General features: G+C 39.4%; 1 protein-coding gene across 1 annotated transcript in view; it reads left to right on the top strand.

Moving 5' to 3' along the window:
* Positions 1-25749, top strand: part of LOC140953417 (uncharacterized) — a 33688-nt gene extending 7939 nt beyond the window's left edge. Inside the window, exons 3-20 of the mRNA XM_073402900.1 lie at positions 347-426; positions 1988-2074; positions 3092-3139; positions 5811-5869; positions 6515-6627; positions 7508-7633; positions 8751-8834; positions 9727-11840; positions 14888-14978; positions 15767-15843; positions 16256-16309; positions 17202-17258; positions 17936-18023; positions 18679-18778; positions 19344-19392; positions 21182-21256; positions 21564-21693; positions 22790-25749. Coding sequence (XP_073259001.1) covers positions 347-426; positions 1988-2074; positions 3092-3139; positions 5811-5869; positions 6515-6627; positions 7508-7633; positions 8751-8834; positions 9727-11840; positions 14888-14978; positions 15767-15843; positions 16256-16309; positions 17202-17258; positions 17936-18023; positions 18679-18778; positions 19344-19392; positions 21182-21256; positions 21564-21693; positions 22790-22962 — 3605 coding nt within the window. The 3' untranslated portion in view covers positions 22963-25749. The remainder of the gene's footprint in view (positions 1-346; positions 427-1987; positions 2075-3091; positions 3140-5810; positions 5870-6514; positions 6628-7507; positions 7634-8750; positions 8835-9726; positions 11841-14887; positions 14979-15766; positions 15844-16255; positions 16310-17201; positions 17259-17935; positions 18024-18678; positions 18779-19343; positions 19393-21181; positions 21257-21563; positions 21694-22789) is intronic.
* The last annotated feature ends 714 nt before the right edge of the window (positions 25750-26463 follow it).

Genomic DNA, 26463 nt, shown 5'->3' on the forward strand with positions numbered 1-26463 from the left:
AGCCTCTGTCAGCAGCCAGTGTTATAATTCCTTCCGCAATTTAACATTTTGTTTACTGGTTTCACATTCTTTGATGCTGCCTGATTTTATGTAAGACAAGCTGGTCACCCACTGAGTTGTTAAGTTGTTAATGATGACACTGTCAACCTTTAGAATAACTTGACGTAGTTTATTTTTAACAATGTTAATCTTACCGGTACTTTAGATCAAACAGATAAGTGTCTATAGTGCATTATATTTTCAGTTTAATAGCTTAACATTAATATGTTTAAGATATATGTACTCATTTTTTTATTGTCACACTGATTTAAATGTTACTAAATAGATGTGTGGTTATTTTATGCAGATTCCAAAAATAAACGTCCACTGTTCTGCCAGTTTGTCCCACCTCTTTCTGCTGATAAAGAGATCAAGAAGAAGCCCTTTGTAAGTATCCTTCAGTTAAGACAAGTGACCGAGTGACTAATCCTTTCAGCAGGAGTGCAAAAATTGAAAATCAAAAAAATCACGAATTCAAACCTTACTCCATAACACCAACAGGCACCTCTCTGTTGGGAACAGTTCATCAGGTCTCAAGATACCAAAATTAATGCAGTCTCCGGGGTATTTCATTAAGAATAGACCATTTTACAGTTGTGGACTTAGTGCCCTAGCCTTTGAGTGAATGTGAGGCTGACATTGACCTTGTTTGGATACAAACCTCCTTTGCTTTGTTATGGAAATTGTTCTTCAAAAATACTAGCTAGGATAATATCTTGATTTACATAATAAAACAGAAAGGTTTGTGTCAAAACAAGGTCACCATTAGCCTTGCTTCCACCCATAACTGTAAAATGGCCTATTGTAGTAATGGAAGAAAGGTGTAACAATACAGGAGAATGTTCTGAAAGAGACTCAATGTCTGATGAAAAAATAGTCATAGGCTACCAAAGGGAATTCTGTGTAGTAAATAGAGCAGGGTGCAAAGAAAATCATTTTTACAGCTTGCCATTCGGGCAAGCTGAAGCTAACATTTACTGGCCCAAACGTCATTTCAACTAGCCCCAAAAGCTTTTTAAAGCAGAAGTGATCTCACAGTACTTCTGTTATTTGAATTCCTAAAAGAAGATCACTTGCCCGTTGGGCAAGTTAAAAACAGAATTCACTAGCCCGATAGCAAAATCCACTAGCCCCGGGCTATCGGACACTACTTTCTTTGCACATTGTAGAGAATCCTCTGATCTCCAATGCCTGACAGATACCCTGAGTTTCTACGTGTATGATACAGACTCCTTTTCCTCAGGCCACCTTTGATGTGAAAACTCAATTGTTAGAATACAACATGTGTAGACTTACATGACCACTACATGTCTTCAACATTGTGAAAGTGATTGTTACCTGTAAGAGACAATGCAAGCCATTATGTCCAGCTTCCCCAAAATGTGTTCAAAAAGAAGTTTGAAAGGACTAAGTTGGCAACTGACAAACATCCTTGGGCTAGGAGTACCTAGTGGGGGTGGGGTGGGAGTAGGCCTAGCGGGGGTGTGGAGGACATGATTTGGTGCACTGTGGGAATGAAAGTGACACAAACTTATCATTTTCATGAAAATGATAAGTACGCAATGTACAGCTTGTTTTTGTTTGAAAATTGAATTACATTCACAAACTTATCACCATATATTGAATAACATTTAATCATTCCCAGTATAATTCAAATAGGAAGGAATGTTTGTGCTTTTTGATATGGGGTGAGAAGGATGCAGTTAAGATTTGAGAGGAAGTGGCTCTATGAGCTGTGAATATGTTGGGTTTGAGTAGGCAAACTCAGTTTTTTTGTTGTTATTGTTATAATACAAACTGACCAGTATACAATGTAAGTGAAGTACTAGTTTGGATTCTGGTTCAAGGCAATCTACAGTGCATACAGACTGCAGAGAGATAATGTTGTGTTAATTTGATAACAAAACCTTTAACTGTCTACTGACCTTGTCATTATTTTGTTCTATAGACTGTTATACTGGAGGGCAAATATTGGCGCAGAAAGTTAGAAGCTGTCTCTAGGGAATACAAAAAACTCAGAATATACTACAAAAAGGTTTGTGCATGACCATATGCTGATCTGTTAAATTGCTGTCTATTTCACATGGGACAGTTGAACCTTGAATATGCGTTCCTCGGGCCTGCTCATATGAACTTTGTTATTGTCCCAAGTTTGTTCTTGAACATGCAGAAATCATCTTCAGGATCTAGACGGTTTTTCTCCATTCAAGTGTTGTCTGTGCTGATCATCGAATAATAATGATATAATAATAATAATAATAATAATAATAATAATAATAAAGAGAAAAGAATCTTTATTACAAAACCTCAATTAAAATCCTATTTACAATCAACCTGCTGTTACAAAAAATCTAATTAATTCATCAAAAACACTATCTACAATTCCATCTGTTACAAAAGAAACCCCTCGTCCTTCATTAGAGAACAAAAACAATCCTATATATTATAAGTGAAGATAGAAAAAACTATTCATTTACAAATTCTAAAAAATAGAAGTAACTTAACCTTACGTAAAAGAATAATAATAATAATAATAATAATAATATAATAATAATATTATTCATCAATCAAAAACATTAAGTGCATCATAAAATCAGTGATTGAAATTGTTCAATTGATTATCACAGACAGCTAAGCAAAATTGTTGTTGACAAATACAGATATTAAAACTCATTAAATGAAAAATTTTCTGTCTTTGTAATGGACTCATTTTACACGTATAGTCCTTGGGTGACCCTTTTCTGATACAGTTTTCAGTTTTTTTTATGTTTTCACCTTTTTCTGTAACACAGCACAACCACCATGCTTTCTCGAACGTGGTCCACATTCAGGAAAACTCAAAAGTTTATTTTATATTACTTTGACTTGAACACAGGTGAAAATGGAATAACTGTTATACATAATTTTTTCTGATTATAATGATTATTGATCAGTTTGGTAAATCTGATCTTTTGTGACAATTGATTATGAAACCCCATCCAATTTCCAGTGCCACTATTAATATAGTGTTACATCTACTGTGAAATTTATATCTGATTTGTTTCTGTTCCAGTGGTCTGGAACACCAAGATCCAGCCTACTTCACCATTTGGGCCCTCGGGTATGAAAGCTTTTTTTCTTCTATTTTTTATCCTTTACTAAGACAGATTGTTGATAATGTACTGTAAAATTCCTAAAATAAGCCCCTCCATGTATAAGCCCCTCAAACTTGTAACACAAAAAGCCCTCCGATAAATCGTCCCTGCCAAAGAACTATTACATGTTCCAAATGATTGCAGTCAAAAAGTGTCACAGTATATTGCTGTATGCATTACTAGTTTACTCTTCAGTCTTGGCGTGGATTTCCTCGGTCCATGTAGACAAAGTACTTGCATGGCTGAGTTTTTGAAAGATTTATGTCCTCAAGGCAAATTCAGGGTTGTCTGAAAGTTTTGAAGTAGATGGCTGAGTTGTCAAAGTAAGCGGCCAGTCCAGAGATATTTTATTTTAAAAATACCCAGCAGAGTAGCCGGCCAATACTAACCAAGAAGGCAGTGATTTTCGCAAGTAGCGGGCTACTTTTGACAACCCTGGAGTTTCACTAAAAACTTGCTTCAAATTACTGACTTAAATTTCCTTCCAACTGGAAGCTAGCCCGATGGATTTTGAGGTGCATATTTCACTCCCAGTCTTAGCCTAGGCAATTTTGAAACGTTGATTTCCATCTCTATATAAGCCCCTTCAAAAACAAGCCCCTCAAAAAGGGCCTTTGAAAAAAATAAGCCCTGGAGCTTATTTTTGAAATTTCACGGTGTGGTTATTGTTGGGAGAAGATTTATGCTGGTACAATAAAGTCATTCTTGTAACTATTGAAACTTACATATGTACAGTCAAATCCCACTTTACAGACACCTGCTTGATTTGGACACCTCATTATTACGGACAGTTTGCTTTGTCCCTGGGGAAAGAAAGCCCTTACATTTTCTCTAAATTTGACCCACATAATACGGACACTTTCTATGGCCCCCTCAGTGTCTGTATTAACTGGGTTTCACTGCACATGTTAAGGGTTAATGTTGGTTTAGGGGAGGGGTAGGTGGGCAGTTTCCCAGAAACATAAAATTTTCTGAAAACATTGCAATAAAGGGGTAACAAGTTTTCATATTTATGAGAAATCTGATCGATGCACAACAAAATTGTAAATCCAAACACAAAGACAAAATATATAATGTGATTCATATATATATATTTAGTATATACACACTCTGTGATCTTTGTAATTCAAGCAATCTGATTGGTTAGCTATCTCGAACTATGACGTTATATTCACCACGCTAGGCAGTGAATATAAAGCAGAACAAAATCGCTGTCGTGAACTGGGTGTTTTGCCAAAGTTTCATAGCAAAGCCTTTTTGAAAATACACGAATATCCAAGTGCTGATGACTTTGAAGGCAAGAAAAGACTTCATGGTGTTTAAACAGCTTGATTTATTGTGAAGTGGTTTGCTGTAGCTGACTTTTTTAAGCTCGAAGCTATGTTTACCACTACAGAGGAAAATGAGGTCAGCTTGTCACTGTTTTGTGATTTTGGGATTTTCTCGCAAGACCAATTTTGCCTATAAATAGAAGTTAATTTATAGAGAAAAGAGGAAGGCAAATATTTTCGAAAATTGTACGTGCCAGCAAGTTAACAAGGCAAAGAACATTGGAGATAAAGAACGCTCACCTTGGTTGTAGTGACAGCATTTGCAAGAAGCGACAAAGAAAACTTTCTCATTCACGGTGAGTTGACAGAAACAAATAGAGCTCTACCTTTCTGCAGAATTGGGTAGTAATTTAAATTTTCGGCGTTTTCTTTTAAATCGTTGATACTAAAGCTTACAAAACTCGATACAAAAGGATTAAAACTATCATTTGCCATGTTTGAAGATACTGTAAAGATCTAACTTTTGCGCATCCACTGTTTAGGGCTTCGTGTTCATGCATGAATTCACCCGTCAATCAAACTAATAGTTTCTTAATGGTTTCCTTTCTGATTCTGTTGAGATCACTTCGTGTGAATATACTAAAACAATTATTCACCTCAGTCTCAGTTAATATTGTTGAATAATCCCCTCGACTTTGTCTTGGGGATTATTCAACAATATTAACTTTGCCTTCGGCGAATAATTGTTAAATATTATAGGTAAAAAGTAATTCTAGGTTACTTTGATTTAACCTTGGTTGGTTCACGGTTTCCTTTGTCTCCTAACCCTTGTGTTTCTTGATGTCAGATATAGTTATAAAATTGTGTTGTGAGGACCTGAAAAAGTCTCTGAAAAAGTCCATTGTGTAGAGTCCTTTCAGTGAATTGTCTGGATGTTTAACCAAGTGTTTAACCACCATTGTTTGCCATAGTACCATAATAGCAAGATGTCCGCGAATTGAGATTTGACTTGAATCTACATGGAAGTTATAGTCAAGCCAGGTCAAGCAAACCTCCCCCCCCACTGCCGAAGATTCCAATAAATTTTGAGGTTATTATTCGAAAGTTGAATCTGTTTGTAGTCATAAATTTCAGATCCATCTCTGTAAATATTTCTGCAGGCATAATGAGCAGTGAAAATTCTGCCCAAATACTGGAAGTAGTAGCCTGAAATTCACTGTTCATTACGCATGCAGTGACTAACAGATTCAATTTTCAGGTAATCAATTCATTGATGGACTCTCTGGGCTAATGCTTGACCTGGCTTGACTGTAATTAAGGGGAATTTAAATCATGATCACATAATAATACTTATAATCTCATGCAGGCTCAGCAGCTTGATCGAGAAATTTCAGAGGATCTTGAGGAAAGACAAAGAAGGAGAAGGTGTGTGCATTGATTCTCCAAGATGATTGGATGGGGGCAAAAATCAAAACCCAAAACAACAACAACAACATTTATTATTCATAGTTGCTCTTTCTATACAAATAATGAAATGCGCATTACTATAATAAGTAGTCTTTAATGACAAAAATATATCTATATATATCAAAAATTCACCCCCCAAGAATCCCATACCAAATTGTTTAATTGTTTATCAACCAGTTCTATGAAACAGATGCTATGTAATGCGTTAAATATTAAATCAGCCCCAAAAGTCATTTGGTTGTACTTTATGATCTTTGTGGCCGGGATGTGCCATAAAGCAGTAACTTGCAATGCACTTTGTGGACAATTTAAGATGGCGGACAGTAGAAAACTGATAGATGTTAAACAACATTTTAGTTTTGTAAATGAGTCAATTCATAACCAAAGAATTGCTCTACTAGATTGGAAAAATAGTAAATTCCTGTAAATTGATCTCTAAGGCTAAATATGTTCCTGGAAACTATTTCTCTGTTCCATTATTTTAAGACCACAGTAACGACCCGGTAGAGGGAATGATCGATACTGTAAAATCCTAACAAAGGAAAAGAAAATTTTGTACCAGGGATAATATTGAACTATCACATATGTTTGCTACCATAACAGGACACTAAGTTCAGGCAGTGATGGTCCTGGAGCCACAAGTCCTCCGCCTTTGTCGTCTGGGGACACACCAATTGAACAGATGCTTAACATGATGGATACCTCCATAAATCATGGTATTGTAGTGGTTCCTTAAAGCCCAGTGTTTATGCCTGGAAAATCCCAGACAATTGGGGGTTTCACTGTTTTTTTACCCTCTCAGATTTTGCTGATTTGTAAAGAAGTATATGTATCTATTACAGGGTGCAAAGAAAGTCAGTTTTACTGCCTGCCATTTGGGCAAGTTGTAGCTAGCATTTACTAGCCCACAAGTCATTTCAACTAGCCCCAAAACCTTTTTGGATTAGCAGGATTGATTACAATCCTTCTGTAATTTGAATTTTCCCAAAAAACAGCACTTGCCAGTTGGGCAAGTTGAGAACAAAAATCACTAGCCCGACAGCAAAATCCACCAGCCACAGGCTATCGGACACGACTTTCTTTGCATGCTGCTATTAGGTGGTCCAAAATAGAGCTTACTGTAAATGATCTAATAGACATCCTCTATTAAATATAAGCCTCTTGTCTAATAAACGCTCCTTACACTTTCAAGTTTTAAGTTTGCATTAGATGCCCCTTCTCTAATAGACACCCACTGTCTTAAAGATTCCTCATATGGCAATTGCTCCAAAATACTATAAAGTAGCGAAAAAAGAGAAAAATCATTCAATTTATTCAGTTTCCTGCTTGACTAACAAGAGTTTGTGTATTGCATCTTGTTCAATGTCAAGTTCAAAGAAAAGATTCTGACATTTTGTTCCCAGTGGAGAGTTGTATGATGGGACTTCCTTGTACGGTTCAAAAGTGTCCAAACAGCTGGAGCTATTGTATTTGAGTTTTAAAGCAAAATTCCCTGCTTTCTTGAAATCAAAGTCAATGTGCCTTTAAGAATGTAGTTACAGTTTATACAGATGTACATGAGTTTTAATGATTCTTAATTTCCATTTTTTTTTTCAGACATGGCATTATCTTCCCTTCCTGATACACTGTTCACATCTCGCACAGCTAATTTTGGAGGAACTGTCATTCCAGAAGAACTGAGCCAACAACAGGGTTTGGCATCAAGGGCCACTGCTTATTCAGGTAAGTAGATTAAGAGAATAATGATAAAAATAATTAGCAATTAATGAATGAGGCTGCGTAGGATATGAAGAATTAAGCAGATCAAGGAGGGTGTTATCTACTGAGGCCGAAGGCCGAGGTGGATAACACCCTCCGAGATGAATAATAATGTTAACTAATAATAATAGTAATAATGATAATAATAATATTTATTTCTATAGTGTCATTTCTGTTGCTGTCCAGTGGTGATCTACAACAGCAGTCACTAAAAAAAAAAACACTCTTCTTAAATTAAAAAATTATGCTATGCATTAAAATTTACAATGTTGTTGAGAAGAATAAATATATGAATAAAATCAAATAAAAATGTAGGAAATATGTTGCTTGGATGATCATAAATTAAAAGCCTTCTTGAAAAGATAAGTCTTAACTAAATGTTTAAATTCATTAAGACTGCTACAGCACCTTTCATTTTGAGGTAACTTTTTCCATAGAGGAGGGGAGGGGCTGCAGATGAGAAAGCTGTGTAACAACAATGTAATGATACATTGTGATCTTCAAAATAATAATGATGATGATAATAATAGTGATCAGTAAATGGCTTTGTTAGGAACAGCTGGACTAGTATGAAATGTTTTGTCCCTCTAGCCAAGGCTGCTGCCTAACGGGCCACCGGTTGCCAGAGGCTCCTAAGATTGGCTCGCAGGCAACTAAAATTTGAAACAAGTGCCTAAACCTTGTGTTTCTTATGGCAGTAGCCTCTATGCCTGCTACCATTGAAGGAACGACAGAATTCCCTGCTCATTTTGCACTTTTAAAACGAAAACGTAAAACGTGTTCGTCGACCGGAGGCAAAAAATTTCCGCTGATAAAAGTAAACAAACGAGCACTTTTCTGGAAATTCGAAAGTCGGACGAATCGAGTTTTGAGACGTGTGAATCGAGCTTCGAACATCTGCTTACTTATTTGAGTTTATTGATCAATGGGCTCTTAGGCTCTTAGGCTCTTAGAAATGTGGTTCAGGCTCCTAACTTTTTATGTTAGGAGCCTGAACGGCTCCCAAAAAATTTTCTTAGGCACAAGTGAGGACTCGTTTGGGATCTTTATCAGATCACTTTAATCTCACTATTTTTTTTAGATACTCCAGATGTGTTTCAAGTTCCAACTCTGGACAGTCTGCAGCCCAATTTAGATCAGTTTATGGAACATTTTGAGTTATTTAGTAAGTAAAATTGTGGTAGGTCAGTCTGTTATATGTGTCAATGGTTAGAGGCAAGAAAATTCTGACAAGTGCTCCTGATCTTCAAAAGTAAATGTAGAGACCAATAGTCAAGAATAACAGAAAAGATCTTTAACCCATTTGACAAACTATTTCATAGGAATTTCAAATGGAACCACAAGGATGTGAGAATCAAATTTGGATCATTTTAAGTTTCTGTGAAACTGCCCTCCTACCCCTCCCCTAAACCAACATTAACACTTAGTTCTTACTTAGGGCAAAATGTTGGCTTAGGGGAGGGGTAGGTGGGCAGTTTCACAGAAACGAAAAATGATCCACAAATTTTTCAAATTGTCTGAGTCAAGTGCCCACGTACAAGAGGTCAAAAATATTTTTTTAAAAATTACATAACCATCACCACAAAAAGTGGTTGCGGTTGCTTACGAGAGGTGGTCGTTGACAAGAGGTTGTAACTGTAGGGCTTTCACTGAGAACCTTTTACCGAAAAAAGTGCTTTATTTACCCTTGAGAACACGTAAAAACCAATTTAGCAAATCCAATATTCTGTTCGAAACTCTCGAATGTCATCAGCGATGCATAGAGAATGAGATACGGTAAAAAAAACCCTCCCTGAATAGAGACGAGGGATTGGACCTTCTGGCCATTTATAGTCCCTTCTTGGGGCTACATAACAACTAGGTGGTTATCTCATTCTTTTTACATCGGTGATGAAGTTTAATTTGTTCAATTTGTTTTTGCCTTGAGTTTTGGAATTTTTTTCTCTTTCATGGGTACATTTTGGTGTTTTGGATTGGTGGTTGCCTATGGAAGGTGGTCGCGCACAAGAGGTGGTCGAACACAGAGATTTGACCATAAAATGTTTGTTTGTTTGTAGGTATGCTCGTAAAGCAAGCAGAAAATGCTGGCAATCAACAGAACCTCGTTCAACCAGGCAACTTCCAGGCCGTGAGGTCAGAAGGCCAGACAGTGTTTGTTAACCAATCAAATCCATTTGATTCAGCTGTTCAGGGACACGAGGAAGTCATGGACCACTCTGGTGCTTATGATGCCACATCACAGTACCCAGCCCCTGCTGCGTCTACTGTGGACAATGCCCAACTGTCCCAGCAAGGAATGCCACAATCAGGACCCGTCCTTATGGATATTTCTGGTGGAAATCCTAGTGGGGAGTATTCCTTTGACTATGGCAACGTCATGCATGGTCAGAGCTTCACTGCACAGTTACAGCAAAGCATGCCATCTCAGGCGTCAGGGTTTATTTCACCAAGCTCACAGCAGCATCCAACTTCTCCAGTGCAAGGTACAGTGTTAGCATCGCCTGTAGACGAACCCCAGATGGTGCCGTTTTCAAATCCCCAACAACAACAACAACAACAGCAACAGCAACAGCATCTACCAAGCCCTCTTGAAGAGATTCAAGCCCAGCAGCTTGCATCTCACGGCGGACCTGTTCTTTCTCCCACTCAGTATGCAAGTAATACCAGTCCATTCAATTCAAGGCAGCAGATCGACACATCAAGTCAACAACGGAAAGGGCGACTCCCTAGGAACGTGTCAGATACTCAGCTGTACACAATGGACCTGTCGCAGCTTGCAACATCTTTTCCAACAAACCTGTTTCCGTCAATTGAGAACAACCTACCCCCTCAGCTTGAAGCTCCTAATCTTGCTGCGCATTTGCAGTCCATACCACCGCGTACCAGGCTGACATCAATTCCACCAGCTGCCAGCCAACCTAAGCGAGCTAGACTGCCCAGGAACATGTCTGATTCAAGGCTGAGCAGCATGGTTCGAAGTCCCACGTCACCTCCATCATTTCCAACGATACAGTCTGCTGAAACAACTAAGCAGCATCCACAGCAAGCTTCAGCTGCACCGCAATCCAGTAGGGTGTCTGCTCTGAGGGGGAGAAAGCAAGGGAGGTTGCCACGCAATATGTCAGATTCTTCTCTCTTAAATTTAGGGCAGCAACCTCAGCCAGTTTCACCAGCAGTACCATCGCAGCGCAGGAGGAAGATGTCTGATCCACGTGGTGTGAGTGTCGCTTCATTAACAGCGAGTCTGCAAGGAGGTACAATGCCTTCTGCAACATTCACCAGTACTGCTGCAACACAGCAGTTCGGCACGTCGAATAGCGGGATGCAGACAGGAGAATCTTCCATCTTGGAACAGTTGCTATCGAGCCCTGCTGGAAGCAATGTGGTGACTACATCGTCCACAGAGTCGTATCAGCCGGCAAGTAGCTCTGTTCTAGGACAACTTCTCACTCAGCAGTCATCCGTGCCTACGCCAGCTGTGCAGATGCCGGCGAGAGATACAAACCCTTTGGGTGGCACTCAAGATCCTGCCTTGCTCATGCTCCAGTTAAAACAAGTGTTACAATCCAAGCAAGCAAGCTCTATACCAACTGAACTCCTTAACACACTGAATTCCCTAACTGGCCAAGGACAAACTCAAGTTGCGCAGCACAAGCAGGAGCAAGCACAGCCCATGCAAACAGTCCCACAGCCCAAACCTTTACCCTTGCAACCTTCACTTCAAATGAAGCCCCAAAATCAAAACGCCATCAGTCAAGCACTTCAGTCATTACTGTGTGGACCTCCCAACGTGGCTCTTCAGCAATCAACCCAACCTAAGCAAACTCCCCAGGTTAGCAGCTTTGCGGCTCAGCCAGCCTATCAAGTACCAGTGGCTGTGACGTCACCGAGTATGCAAGTCCCCAGTGTCACTGTCAAACACCAGCCTCAGGTTAAATCACCTTTAGCAACTGTGATACTCTCTCCCCATGGTACCTTTCAGCCTACCCAGGAAACACGCACAGAACAAGCAAATACCGTGTTTGATCCTGCACCCACCCCTCCCGTGCAACAGGTAGTGAACATTGCTCCTGCGGCTGTTCAAGGTCAGCGGATTATTCTACCAGCAAATGTGAACCTTAGCACGCTGTCTCTGGCGCAACTTGGCCTGTCATCGGGGAATCTCCAAACGGTGAGTTTAACATACACCATAGTGTACATATATACGATACTGAGTTAACCCTTTCATTCCCAGAAGTGGCCAAAGACGGAACTCGACAAAATTTGCGAAATCCTACTTGAAAAATGCCGCTAAACGAATAGCATTATGTGAAAATATATCCACAAACTCAAAAGTTAGAACTACAAACTAAATAAATAGTATCATGTGAAAGTACTGCTGAAGAGTTTTTATTTGAATGGTAACTCCATAGGATTTGATTCACAGACTCAAAAGTTTTAATCAAGCAAAATCAACAAACCAGTGGGTTGTCACATGCTTGTCACTACGTTGTCTCATCACCTCACGGGTTACTGTACTTTGGTGTCGGTTTTGAAATCCCTTAACCCTTTAAGCCCTAAGAGTGATCAGCATCAAATTTCTCCTTGTAATGTCAATGCTTTGTAAAACAGAGTGGTCATGAGAATTATGGACATGATCACACAAGATGAATTTGCTTGATATTTTATCAATTTCTCTCCACTACTTCTGTAGGAAATGAATAGAGGAAACAAAGGAGAACTCAAATTTTTATCTTAGGGTTTAAAGGGTTAATCGAGGGTCCCCAATAGGTGTTTTCGGGATGCGGGATTTCTCTTATTTGAGAGCCGGGATTCTGACTTTTAAAGAATAATGGGGGCGGGAATTGGGATTAGATGAATGCCCGGGATACGGGACATCGGGGTTACGGGATTGCACGAAAATTAGGGTCGGGATGAAGGGGTTTAGTAATCGTATCGAGGAACTTCTTAATCGTCCGGCCTTCCTACTGGATTTAACTATGTTGTTTGCGCGTCTCGTTGCGACCTACGCGTTAACTGGGTCAGGTTTTTCTTGAAGCGCAAAAAGCCTTATTGGTTAAAGTTGTAAAGTGTCAGATAGGACGAAATTTGTTACTTTTGACAAAATGAAACCTGAGCTTGTGGGATGTAAAAAAATCGGTGGGATACGAGTATTACTTAAGCATCGTGCAAACGGACGCAATATTGTTCCCCATCAACTCCCAACCTTGTTGAGAGTTGTTGCGTCCGTTTGCATGGAGCTAAAAGTTAAATAACAACACTGATCATTATTTTTGGAATTTAATTGATGCGAAGACACGTTTTAGCTGTCTAAAAGATAGCAAATAGCATGACATAGGCCCTTTTATAACATTGGGGATCTTTATACGTTTCTACCCCTCCCCTAAGCCAACATTTTGCCCTAACTGAGAAGTAAGTGGTAATGTTGGCTTAGGGGAGGGGTAGGTGGGCAGTTTGCCAGAAACTTATAATGATCTCATTAGCATTCCCTATGGTTCACAAGTCTGTTAGTAATGAACAACAGAGATCCAGCACCTCTAGTAACGATCATTTACTGCTGTGACTTGCGATCAAACGGCTCACGATAGCGTTAAACTAATGTAAAAGCCTTTCGACATTTTTAAAGGTCTGAAACTTTTATAGTACAGTACATGGGCAACACAGCGCCATCACAATTCGCGGCAAGTATTCATGATATGGCTAGACTTCGGATGAGGCTTTGCTTGGATAATATTTGTTTAACATTGTTAATTCTTGTTAATCTTGTTGTAGTTATTTCTGCAATCCAGGTCTCCTTTATAAACGCACACTAGTTGATACTCTTGAGATATAAGCGTGATGTAATTTGTGTTATTATCTCACTGATGTATTTGTAAATGTTTGGGGGTGAAGTCAAACTAATTTTTTTTTTTGAAAGATTTCGATTCAGTCGAATTCATGTTTTGCAGGCGTTGACTGGCTTAAGACATGTTTCAGCAGAGTCTCGAAAGACGAGATAAAAAGTGTAGGGAAATTAAACTTCAGAACTTTTTGGCGAATAATGTACTCTTCGACTCTCGACGTCACTCGACAAGAATTTAAGTTTCGAGTCGGTTCGTTTTCAATCTGGTGAGAACTTTGAGCCTGTTATCTCAGGCGAGAAACAGCTGACCGGAAGACCTTCATTTGGTATCACGAGTGCGGCCAACTGGAATGGAGACGGGACGAACTAACGTCTGTCGGGACAAATTTTAACATGTCTAAAGCGCGTGATAGTTGATAGTAACGGCCAAACGGTTTAATAAGTTTGTACAGTACAGCTCCTGGAATATAAGTTAGTCCGAATTGGTTTTCTCTCCATGTTTCATTACTGATTGGCTGAAAAATCTTAAAACCTCGGGGACATGTGGGCTTTGTTTTAATAGAATACCTTGCCTACATGCGATATGGTACACGAACTGAACTGACCACGACCGTACGTTATTAATCTGTCGTTGTACTGCTATTATGTATTTCTATTATTCCACCTCTACGTCATTTTACTATTTATAGAAAAGAAACGGGAAATTACACAATAAACTACTGTATTGTACTATAAAATGTTGCTTTGAGAGGATTTGTAATTTTTTGCGGAATGGCGGCACTACATGAAGAAATGTTTGGCGTGAGTCGAACGATTTCTATAATGGAATATGCAAATTGTTTGAGTCTGTATGAAAGGGCTCATTTATCGTTTGTCTCACCATGGTCACTTTGTTTCAGTTGGTTTTGATCGCGACGTTTCGACGACTTACCCCTAGTCTTCACGATGGTGTCGTCTAGCTGCTTGGAACTATCCGTAGCGCTGTGTTGCTTAATCGTTGTTTTAGCTGATAAGCTTGGACGTTTTACTCATTGCAAAGCTGCGGTGGAAATACTGTACTCGATGGTGAAATCCCCGCGCGTTTTTCCACCAATACGGCTTGTAAGGTGTTTATAGCGGTGTTAGATTCCGTTCCAAAGCAAAACCAGTAATTGACTTAGAATACACGGCTTAGAACCCTTGCTAAAAGGGGCCTACTCGTTAAACCCTAAAACGGATATTACCTATAGCGTATATATACCATAAGATAGTGGTAAAAACGTCGCCATCAATATCAGAGTGATTATCGTAAGGCAAACGATTAACAGCCTATCATACACAAACTTCTTATAGAGGCATTTTTCATGATAACATTTTTACTTGTTTGTACGTTTTAGGTTAGTGTGACCGTTCCGTCCAGCGTAGCGCCCAGCTCCCCTTCTCTGTCTTCCGTGGCCACGATAAGCGCGGGATCCAAAACTTCAGCAGGTGAGTCAACCCTTTAAGCTCCAAGGTACACATACAAATTCTCCAAACTGATCTCCATACATTTCCTTAAAGATTTGGCTGAGAGAATTTGATAAACCATCAAAGCATGTTCTCTTTGGTGATTATTTTATTCATTCTCATTCTCATTCTCATAGGGAGGCGCGCGAAGGGGTGGGTGTGGGGGCGTAATTGTATTGTGGGCAATTGGAAAATGGTGAATGACATAATAGGCCATGAACGAAGGTCTAAGGTCTTAACTTCACAGTCGAGGCACGCGGCTAAAAGGAATCTTTTGAGTTTCATTGTCGATTCGGCAGACTACGGTTTGGTATTGTTGGCTATACTTTATACTCTTTATTATATATATTATTTTTGTTTATTATTCATTGATGTTCTAAGCTTCCTTCCCCCTGAATGAAGCATCACTGTTTGCAAGGTTAACGTCCAATCCCCCCTCATCCCCCTGCCACCTTATATCCCTTGATTATTCATTGATGTTCTAAGCCTCCTTCTCCCAACCCCTGAATGGACCATCACTGTTTACAAGGTTAACGTCCAATCCCCCCTCATCCCCCCGCCCCACCTACCTTTAATGGACCATCACCGTTTACCTTGATTATTATTACGTCATGTCCCAAACCCCCTCACCCACCCCCCCTTTGAATGGAACATTACCGTTAGAATTGTGTCGTTAGTTGATAATCAAACCCATCCTTCACCCCCACCCCCCACCCTCCTTCTTGAATGATGCATTCCTTCTAACTTGAATTGTACTGTTTCCCTTTCAGCTGTCACAGTATCGACTACTGGTATGGTCACGGAATCTCAGGATACAGATGGCATGCGACCATCCCAAGCAGCTGCTGTAATTCACATTTCCGTTCTTTATAGTGTTTTAGATTTTTAGCATCTTTTGAAGTCATTGTTTTTGTGCAGTCTTAGTAACCTTAAAACGACATGCACTCGTTAGCTAGGTTGGTACGGTCTGTTCAGGTTCTTTTGTAGTTTGCTCGATTTACTAAATCATGTCGATGTGTCTTGCTTTTTTGCAGAGAAAAGACCAATATGATAAAAAGCAAAACGCGTTTAACCTTTGTTTTCGCTAAAATAGTATTTTTTTTTTTTTTTGCTGTCACTGTACTTACTGAGGTTATTACGCTGTGCTTGCTTTCCTTAAAATTCTTTGATTAAAGTTGTGCAAGCCCTTTCTGTGTGAAAATTACTATGAGCAATTGAGTGTAGCAATGTCGTGATCTCTTTTTACTGCTGTTTTGTAGACTCCATCTAAACCATCAAGACCAGTGACAGCACAACAGCGAGAGCAATACAAGGTTTGTTTTGTCCAAAATCATCAGAATGTCAATAAACCGTAGAAATCTACAGTCTTCATAAAAGTATTCCCATTAGAGAGTTTGGAAAACAAATACGGTGGAATTCCACCTTTTCAAACTGGCGATTTTTCAAATTTTCGAGTTATTTATTTATTCGGTTAAAAACAGATATCCCTCTCCAAGCCTAACAGTGAAGTTTTAACCCCCAATTTTTCAAACTCCCCATTCTTGGAAAAAAATTTCCATACCCCCGAGGGTCCAAAAAAGTCACGTTTCCGTTTATGTAGTACTTGACGTTAGGTCTTTAAAGACTTAATTCAAAAAAGGTGTAAAGTATGGTTGCAGTTAAAACTTGGGAGTTACATTAACCCTTTAAGTCCCAAGATCCACATACAAATTCTTCTGACTGATCTCTATACATTTCTTTTAAGAATAGTTGAGAGAATTTGGTTTAAGATCAATGCGTTCTCCCTTTGGTACTCAATTTAGTAATTCTCGTAACCTTTACTCTTGATGATCTACTGATGTTGTTTGGAGAAAATTGATGTTGGTCACTTTTGGGACCTAAAATGTTAATTAAAGAACGTTATTGACTCATGCATGATTGAGTAGCGGGACGGTGGAAGTAGTCGCTTCGCTACATTTTTTGTGTCCCGCGGAGAGCAATACTTTCGCAGCGGTGAAGCCTTATGTGGTTAGAGTTTGTAGGCTGTTCCCGGTCTTGCTCTGAGAGGATTTTCTCCAGAAAGTCCGGTTTTCTCCTCCCCTCAAAAACCAACATTTCCAAAATCCAAGTCGATCCGGGTAGACGAAGATCCTCTTGCTGGGTGTGCTACCAGTAAATAGTTATTTGTTTGTTTATTTATTTATTTATTTATTTATTTATTTAAAGGAACACAGACGAATCTCGCATATTACAGCCGAACAAAAGAGGCGCGGTAACATCAAAGTAAGTACATTCAAAACTAATTAACAAATTTCATCGTCTAAGACGTTTTGACAAAATTTGTCTAAATCCAACTTAATCTCGTAGTGGCAGTCCGATCGAAAGTTCCCTGATGACTCACTACTTCGTGACATAACTTCTTTAAGGATGCAAAATGCCAGGCAGTAGAGCTATATTAACACTTGACTCACAAACAGCGAACGGTGGACTTAATCCAGTTTTTTTTTTTCTCACACGTCTTTGACTTTACTCCTAAAACATTAGGGCATAAAAAAGACGTTTGTTAACGGGAGATAAAATATTTTAGATTTGTAGATTAGTATAACAAGAATGGGGTAAAGGGCTAAGCTCTTTAATATGACCAATAACTGTTTCTTCCTAATACAACTACAATCATGGATAAAAGTCTTGAGACACTTTTATATCTGAGGAGCCCAAGGCCCTTCCCCCCCCCCCCCCCCCACCACCACCCCCACCTAAGAATCAACGTTGGACGCGTGTGTGCAGTATTTTTACCGCTTTTCAACATTGTTTCAGGAGGGTGGAGGAAGAACTGTAAGGTATTTTCCAAAAGATAGCACTGCTTGATGAGAGCAGATAGAAAATACCGATAATTTAGACTATAGTCCAGGATTGTAGATGAAATCGTAACAGCTTTTGTTGTTGTTTTTGGTGTTTAGATGGGCTTTGATCAGCTGATGTCTATTGTCCCTTCACTTGCAAATCAACGAAATGCCAAAGTCAGTAAAGCAACAGTTCTGCAAAAAAGTAAGTTACCAAATAAATTTCGATTATCCAGACATTAGATAATGATATTCATTCCAGAATCGGTTTTTGGAGACAGTTCTACTGTTTTTCGCGCGCAGTTAAATCTTCTTCGTTCTAACTCCCAACTCAAGCGCGTTGTCTAATTGGACAAAAACATGTCACGTGCCATGTGTAAAAAACTTCCTGGGGTGGACAAATTTCCCTAGCACGTAATCAGTTTGTGTACCGTGAAATCGCGGGAAATCCCATGTCCTAGTCGCGCCAAACAAGTAATTTTTTTCGTTGTCATGACCAAACAACTAACTTATTTTCTGCCTTATTTTCGAGATGAGAGACATAGTCGGGATGAAACTTTTTCAGCGCTCGTTCGTATAATGATATAGTTATACCTTTTAGTACCTTGCGATTTTTATTTGACTTAGCGCGTTAAGCCTTAAGAGTGACGAGCATGTAATTTCTTCTTGTATTTTCAATGCTTTATAAATCAGATTGTTTATGAGAATTTAGGACGTGATCACACAAGATGAATCTAATTAATACTTCAACAAATTCTCCCCACTACTTCTATTGCCAACGTATTAGACAATAAATGAGAATTTGAATTTTGATATAAGGGTTAAAGGGGTTAACGCTGTGTTTTACGCATTTGATTCAGCTGTTGAGTACACCACCAAGCTTCAACGTGAGAGACACGCCATGCAGGACGAAGCTGATCAGCTAAGAAAACAGATCCAGGATCTCAATACATCTATCAGGTACTATGTGATTTACATTGATGATCGTTTTCTTTCCTCTCATTACTTTGCTGTGCAGTCTGGCGATATATCTTGTAGCACTTTTGTTTTGCGTTTTTCAGGCGAGCACAAAGCAGGCTTGGAGCGCGAGACACTCACAACTTAGAACGCATGTTTCGCGCCTCGCGCTCGCCTTGTGCTAGCCTGAAAAACGCGAAAAAATAGCCCCTGTTATGCAAACTAACTCTTCCCTCAAAGTCGTATCCCAGGCACCGCGCGTTTTTTCAGCGGTTAGGCCGCGAGACGCGAGAAACAATGGCGTCAGCCTCAGAATAGACTTTTTCGTCCTCGTTTCTCGCGGGTTCACTGCTCCTGCTAGCTTGGAAGAAGTCTGAGGAGACATGTAAATGAAGGAAATCATCTCTAAAGATAAATTCACAACTTCTCCCAATTACTTCCGTGAGAAAGGTATTGAAACCACAGAGAAGAAACTGTGCTTTGATTTTGGCACAGTGGGTCTTAAAAAGAATTCCACGGTTAAAGTTAGCTTGTCTTAACTTACTTGTCTGGTGTTTTGGCATTTCAGCGTTTGTCAGCAACAACTTCCTGCCACAGGGGTACCAGTCGCCAGACAGGTAAACTATTTTTTCCCTCATTCCCTAGTCCTTTTTAAAGGAACTGTGTGTCACGAAATCTATCGATGCTACGAAATTTATCGAAATTCAAAGTAGCCGTGTCACGAAATCTATCGAAATTCAAAGGACTGTGTAACGAAATCTATCGAAAGTCAAAGTAGCCGTGTCACGAAATCTATCGAAATTCAAAGGAGCTGTGTCACGAAATCTATCGAAATTCAACGTAGACGTGTCACGAAATCTATCGAAATTCAAAGGAGCTGTGTCACGAAATCTATCGAAATTCAAACAGTGGGAACCGCTACGAAACTGACTGAGTGAAACAAAAAAATAACTACTCAAAACCGATGAAAAGAAGATCGGGAGGAAAAGGAGGAATAGATTTACAAACTTGAAGAAGACTGAAACGGATTACAATTATGTTTTTGAAAACTTGTTAGCCTAACAGTTTTTCGAAATTCATTTTGTTAGTAACGATTGATATAATGTTTGGGAGACATATTTGTTTGTAACAATAGGAAGCTCTGATGTTGTCATTCACAAGTAATTCGTCACATTCCATAGCGAATAAGGACGCGTACCGTAAATCCTCTATTAAGCCCCCTCGGAGGCTTATTTATTTCAAGCCCATTGAGGGCGGGGGGCTTATTTGAGACGGGGCGGGGCTTATTTAATTTAGAAAAGATGATGGTATCAGTTCTCCATAAAGACCTAGAATAGAAAGTGGAAAAGCTCAACTACAAGAAGGTTGGATGTCATGCAGCCGAGCATCAGGGTCAAATCTGAACTTCCAGTTGGTAAATAAATTATAACGCTCCATTTTCTCAAATCGTAAAGTTACAAAGCAAAGCGGTTCATGTTATAAATGATGTTCCTTTACTGGAATCAATAACTCCACGCTACACATTCTTAGGCCTTCTGAAATTTCGTGGTATTGTTAAACTGAACACATGTATGCTTTTTTATGATTATTTCCACCATGAAAAGTTTCCTAATATACCTGTTTCATTACAGTATCTGAACTACACAATTACAGTACCCGCAGTGCATCATCCAATCAAGTTGCAATACCTTTATTTCGAACTAATCTTAGGAGATTTTGCCCTAGCATATTGGAAGTTTCTTTTGGAACGATATTCCGCAATCCATTAGAGACAAACCACGCGAAGTTTTACAATCGTGATTGATAAGAAAGTCTATTATTTACTAGGGGAGGGAGGGGGGGGGGGGCTTATAAACTTTCTTCCCGTGAAAAGAAGGGCTTATTAGAGGGAGGGGGCTTATTTGAGAGGGGGGGGGGGGGGCGGGGAGGGCTTAATAGAGGATTTACGGCAATTGTCATTATTATGAAAAAGAACTAGACAACTGTGACACAGTCCCTTTAGATTGAAGGATAACTCCATTTTCCGAGTTATAGCGATTGCGTTTGTTATCGCGCATCGGTCGATTCCCTTGTTGCTGCTGCTTTTGTGGCGCAATATAAGTAATTAAACCATTTGTGCTTACATTTAAATAGCCTGAGAAAACAACCGACATTTCGCGACGCCAGAAATTCCATACTGATGACGTGTCACTACCCAGAGCTGGGTATTAAGTGCTTCTGATTGGTTGAAACGGCACGACCAATCAATCACCCAGATCTGGGTAGTGACACTCTTAGTAGTGACCATCATCAGTATGGAATTTCTGCGCTCGTTTCTCGGATGTCATTTCGCGGGAACCAGTGGTGACGTCGCGAAATGTCAGCTGTTTTCTCAGGTATTTAATGTGTTTTCTTTTTGTTCTGCAGCGTGTAGATCAGATGTGGTCAATGTTTAATCAGTACGTAAAGACTCGTACACAGGACAACTTCAAGTTCTGGATCGTATCCTTGCGCTGTTCATCTTTCAACCGAGCTCCTGTTTTTGTTTGTTTGTTTTTTCCCTCTTTTCCTAAACTACTTCCCGATGCTTGATTATGCTGATAAGGCACTCTTTGTTAAATAGATGATAATGAAACATTTTATTGTACTTAATAACATTTTGCGAACTTTTACTTTCACTAAATTTTCTCGTTTTGTCATTTGTTGCTCTCCCCTTCCCTTTCGAACGTCTGCCACGCAGGCTAGATGGTCAGTGTTTACCTTGCCCAGCTCACGCAGAATCTGTTGTGATCCTTGACTCGCGTTTCAGTTCAGCGTCTTGATGCGTCAGCTCTTTGAGGAGTATAACAACATGGTGTCAACAGTCAATGTTGAGGAGTTCTGTAGAACAGTGTTAGGCTGGCTTGAACAGCACTGCTCTCTACCTGCGCTCAGACCTGGTGAGTTCATCAGTGATTTTGTTACAAATAGTTATGGTGAGTCGTGGGACTCATTTTGTGCAAAATCATGAGTCATGAGAACGAATCCGAAATTGAAAATGCCTTTATGTAACCAGTCAGTTACAGCATACTGAAATTAAAATATAGTTCTTCTATTTTAAAGCACAACAAAGGCTAAAAGAAATGTGCATGGTTAAACAACAATCATAGCAACTGCCACAAAAATTACCCAAACAGGATGTTTCTAAAAACACACATCGATCGATCTTTGCGTCCTTCGGGACGCATGCCATGAATTATTTTGCGTCTTTAAGAATTTTTATGTTCATGAGAAAAACAGTCTGACGAGCAAAAAACATAAGGCAAAGGTGTTCAATACTTAACTGCTGCGGTAGCCTGTACCACAGACGAAACTACACCTCTGGTTATTTCCGTTTGTGAATTAGCGCCAAAATCCTTGTTATAGGAACCCACCTGTGTACCAGGATTCGAGCACACGCCATGATTGGCCTGTTAAAAACGCTATTGTCCATTTGCTAATCAGGTAGAAGGGAAACGCACTTCCGGTAATTCGTTAAGTCCCTTGGGGGCCCAGAACAAGGATGTCGGCGCTGGTTCGCAGACGTTACTAACCAGGGTTAGATTACGTCTGTGTTGCAGGCTAGTAAGAGGTGATGGCGATACGATTCGCTTTGTTGAAGGATAAGCACTTGAAATGTAAAGCTTTGATTTGCCCTTGTACTCGCAGTAGCTTCGTATTCTTACTTCCCATGCAATTTACGGCCTGTTTACATGGAGGTGGGGAACCCCAGGTAGTTGAGGTAACCCGCTTAGGTGGGGTTACCCGCCTGTCCATATAATCTCTTATTTTAATTTGATCATGTTTACATGAGAGGTGGGGTGACCAGATGAGAGATTGTATTGACAGGAGGGATACCCCACCCACGCGGGTTGCCTCACCTACCTGGGGTCCCCCACCTCCATAAACAGGCCCTTACTCAGTCAACTCAACACCTTATACGTTATAGCTCTCCAATAACTAAATTTCAATGAGCAAAAACATGTTAAGCCTTCATTTTATGTTTTGTTTTCATAGCGGCCTTATCATCTCTACGTGACCTCAGTAAAGCGACGTCCATCTTGTCCGACCCATCTAAAGTACCTGAACAGGCGCTTCGAGCGAGTGCCACTAGGGACCCAACCGACTTAGCGGCCCTTATGGCGCCTCCTGAGGCACAAAATGCAGGGGGCTCTGGTGACTTCAGCTGAGGTTGTCCCCTCATAACACCCAGCCTACAGAAGGATCTATGCTGTTCACTTCAAGCTTTGCTTCTACGGTTCAAGATAAAACGGTTTTTTCTTGTGTGGTACAGATGCAAACTACAACACTGGTTCTGGTGTTTCAGGAGTGCATGGTTTGGTTAAACAGAGTTACTTCAACCTATGCCAGGCGATTTCGATTTATGCGGGACAGTTTATGTGTAACTGGTAGGCGTGGTTTTTGGTAATATTTACTGGTTAGAGATTTCTGTGTGCTTAGCGTACAAAGAAACAATGAAAGGAAGAAAGAAAGTACTCGAAAAGAGGACTGAAGTTGCAGGGTTTTTGCGGAAGCGTTGGCCCAGATACAAAATCGTCCGGAGATCGGATTCCAATCCAATGCAGGTTTTCTTCTTGTTAGCCACTTTGTTGTTTCGTGACACAAACTTTGCTTTTCCTCGACCTTTAAAGGTAAAAAGGTGGAAAAATGGAGAAGAGAAAAAAGAAAAATAAGAAACTTGCGAAAAAAAAAACCGGATAGATAGGAAAACTCTTGAGTGTTGTATGATACTGACCATACTCGTCTTGTTGGCGTTATTATAAAATTCGGGCTGATAAAATTTGGTTTATCAGAGAAAAAAATAAGTGCTTTTCCCGGCTTTATTATTTTTATTAGAATTGAAGAGCGGTACGTATGTGCTATAAAAAGAAACTAGAGTGTGACAAAAAAATATACGAGTCCCAAAATAAAGAAAAAAAACAAACATAAATTAATAAATAAATAAATGAAAACTAATTCGACGTGCTCTATAACACCCACATTCACACACTAAAAAAAACTTACAAAGAAATAAGATTTTGATCTCCTAGAGCGGAGGCGAAGTAAATTACCGTCTGTTACAAAATAGCGTTGATTGTTTCTTGGTTTTCCAGCGTCGTGGTTGTTTATATCCTTTCGCATTTATAATGAAAAAATAAATTTGTACCAGTTCGGGTTGTTTAACGAAGGATGTTTTCCCTCCAATCTTTATTCAGTGTAAAACCAGAGTAATTGCTACTTTTTGTAGACCTGTTCTGTCTGTAATCTTATTGTTCCCATACTGCTTTATAGCTCGTATCATTAGAGAGCGATTTGATCATCAGTTAATCGCACATCATGTATTCTACGGCGCATTCGTTTGGTACATATTTCGGACAAGCGTAGCAGATGAAATGTTCTTTTCCCACCCTTTTGCCCCAGAAGTCAAGATAACACACTGTAATTCTAAGATTTGCAGATACCTCTTAGCCCTCCAAAAGAGAAATATTATTCATCGTATCAATTTACTTATTTGGGCTAAACCCTCAACTTTCTAAAGTTTCAGTAACAACACAACTCTGTCTATATTTTTAGTGAGTTGCGTTTCTTGATCGCCAATATTAGCAACTGAATGCACGTAAAACTACTTTGTTAGTCGGAAAGTCCCAAACGAATGCGCCCACCTGAGTTCTTATTTATTTACCTGAAATGTTTATTTAGCATGAGGTTCCGTGTTCTTTAGTGTATCTTCTAGTGAATTTACGATGTACAGAAGTATCTTGGCCTTTGTATTATACATAGTTTACATAAGATAGCTGTTGTAGTATTGACCCTTGCTTTAACTAGCGAAGTAAATCTAAGCGCAAAATAGTGATAGCGGAGAGTTGCTACGGACCTTAAGATAAACCGTTTCTGCTGAAAATGAGTAAGGTCTGGGTAGGGTACCACGTTTGTCCCGAAGTTATAAAACAGGTTAACGTCTTAGATGTGATAATGGCTTCATCGTTCCTGACTCCTTTTCCTGGGTCAAGAAGCGATCTTCCCGTATTTACGGGTACGGGAAACGGTGTTTCTTAAGGTTTCGAACACAATACATTGTGTTGCTCTAAGGTTTAACCATGCTTTCCTTGTAGACTAAGCTTAAGCAAAGAAACTTCACTTCGACGATGGTTTTTCATTTTCTAGAAATATCTTTTGTACTGAACAAACATTTAACTTGATCCAGATTGTAAAGAAGGGGGTGTCGATCTGCGAATTTGCGGTGTTAACATGTTTATTATTTTCGATAGCTTTACATGCTGTAGCTAAGTCTTTTCACCGGATCACTCTTTCGTGACCTGAGAAAGATCTGGGACGAGCTGGAGCTTTTATAATCAGTTTGTTCTGCACACACCACAAATCCTAGTTATTTTAACCCGGAATGACAGTACAAAACAGATACCAAACCTCCCATTCCCACTTCAGAAGCTCTTTGGATGACGGGTACTAACTTTAGGTGCAGTGATTTCTGGGTGGACAAGCGCTTTTTGTGATTGGTCGATGGTATCCATGGCAACCATTAACCAATCAGAAATCGTTGTGCTGAAAGCTTGTACCCATTCTTCTGATAGTTTTTGGAGTGGGGAATTGTAGATGAAAACTGTGTTTAAACCCTGTGTTAGCTTAGCACCCCTTGAGCAACTGGGTACCACCCTACAAATCGTCCCTCTCTCCCACTCCCTGGGTATACAGTGTGGTACTTTGTTGACAGAAACAACTTACAGGGGGAAGAGTGGGAGAGAGAGATTGCCATGGACGATTTTTAGAAGTGAATTTTTTCCAGTTTCAAGCTGAAGATATTTAAAGCGTGCATTTATCGTTTACGAAAACTTAAAACCTAGTGATAAGCGGAGAACTGGAGAACTAATTTTATACTGAGGATACTAATGTGCGAATTTAATTTGCACGTAAACTGAAAGAAGGAAGTTTTAAATAAAGCTGCTTTAATTTGTATAACACTTTGAGTTGTTGTTTTTTAATTCTTCTCTGATAGTTATCATACTCGCAAAAGTTGCGACGGTTGAACTATCGAAGGGGGAAGGTATATGATTACCAAGTGTTCGTTTTAAACGCCTACCGGGGTCGGCGTGGGAAAACTTGGGTACAAAGTTGTTTGTACACATAGTTTCTTATGATTTGGTGATGATTAGGAACAACTAGCAATGATTGGGTAATGATTAGATACAAGGTAGTAATAAAGTACGACTAGGTATGATAAGGTTCCGGTAATGATCAGAAATGATCAGTAATGACTAGGTACAACTAGGCATGATTAGGTAAGATTAGGAACCACTGTATGATAAGGTTATGATTAGATGCGACTATGTAAGATCGCTTATGATTAAGTATGAATAGGTGTGATTAGGTTTGACTGTGTATCATTAGGTACCATTGTTTATGATTAGGTAATCATTAGTTACGACTATGTATGATTAGATATGAACAGGTGTGATTCGGTATGACTGTGTATTATTAGGTAACCTTGGTGTGTGATTAGGTGATGATTAGTTACGACTATGTTTGATTAGGATGACATGTATAATCGGTTATGATTAAGTATGAGTAGGTGTGATTAGGTATTACTGTGTATTATTTGGTGCCATTGAGTATGATTAGGTAATCATTAGTTACGACTTACACTTTGTATGATTAGGACAACATGTATGATCGGC

Source organism: Porites lutea, chromosome 11 (assembly GCF_958299795.1).
Source record: "Porites lutea chromosome 11, jaPorLute2.1, whole genome shotgun sequence".
Lineage (NCBI taxonomy): Eukaryota > Metazoa > Cnidaria > Anthozoa > Scleractinia > Poritidae > Porites > Porites lutea.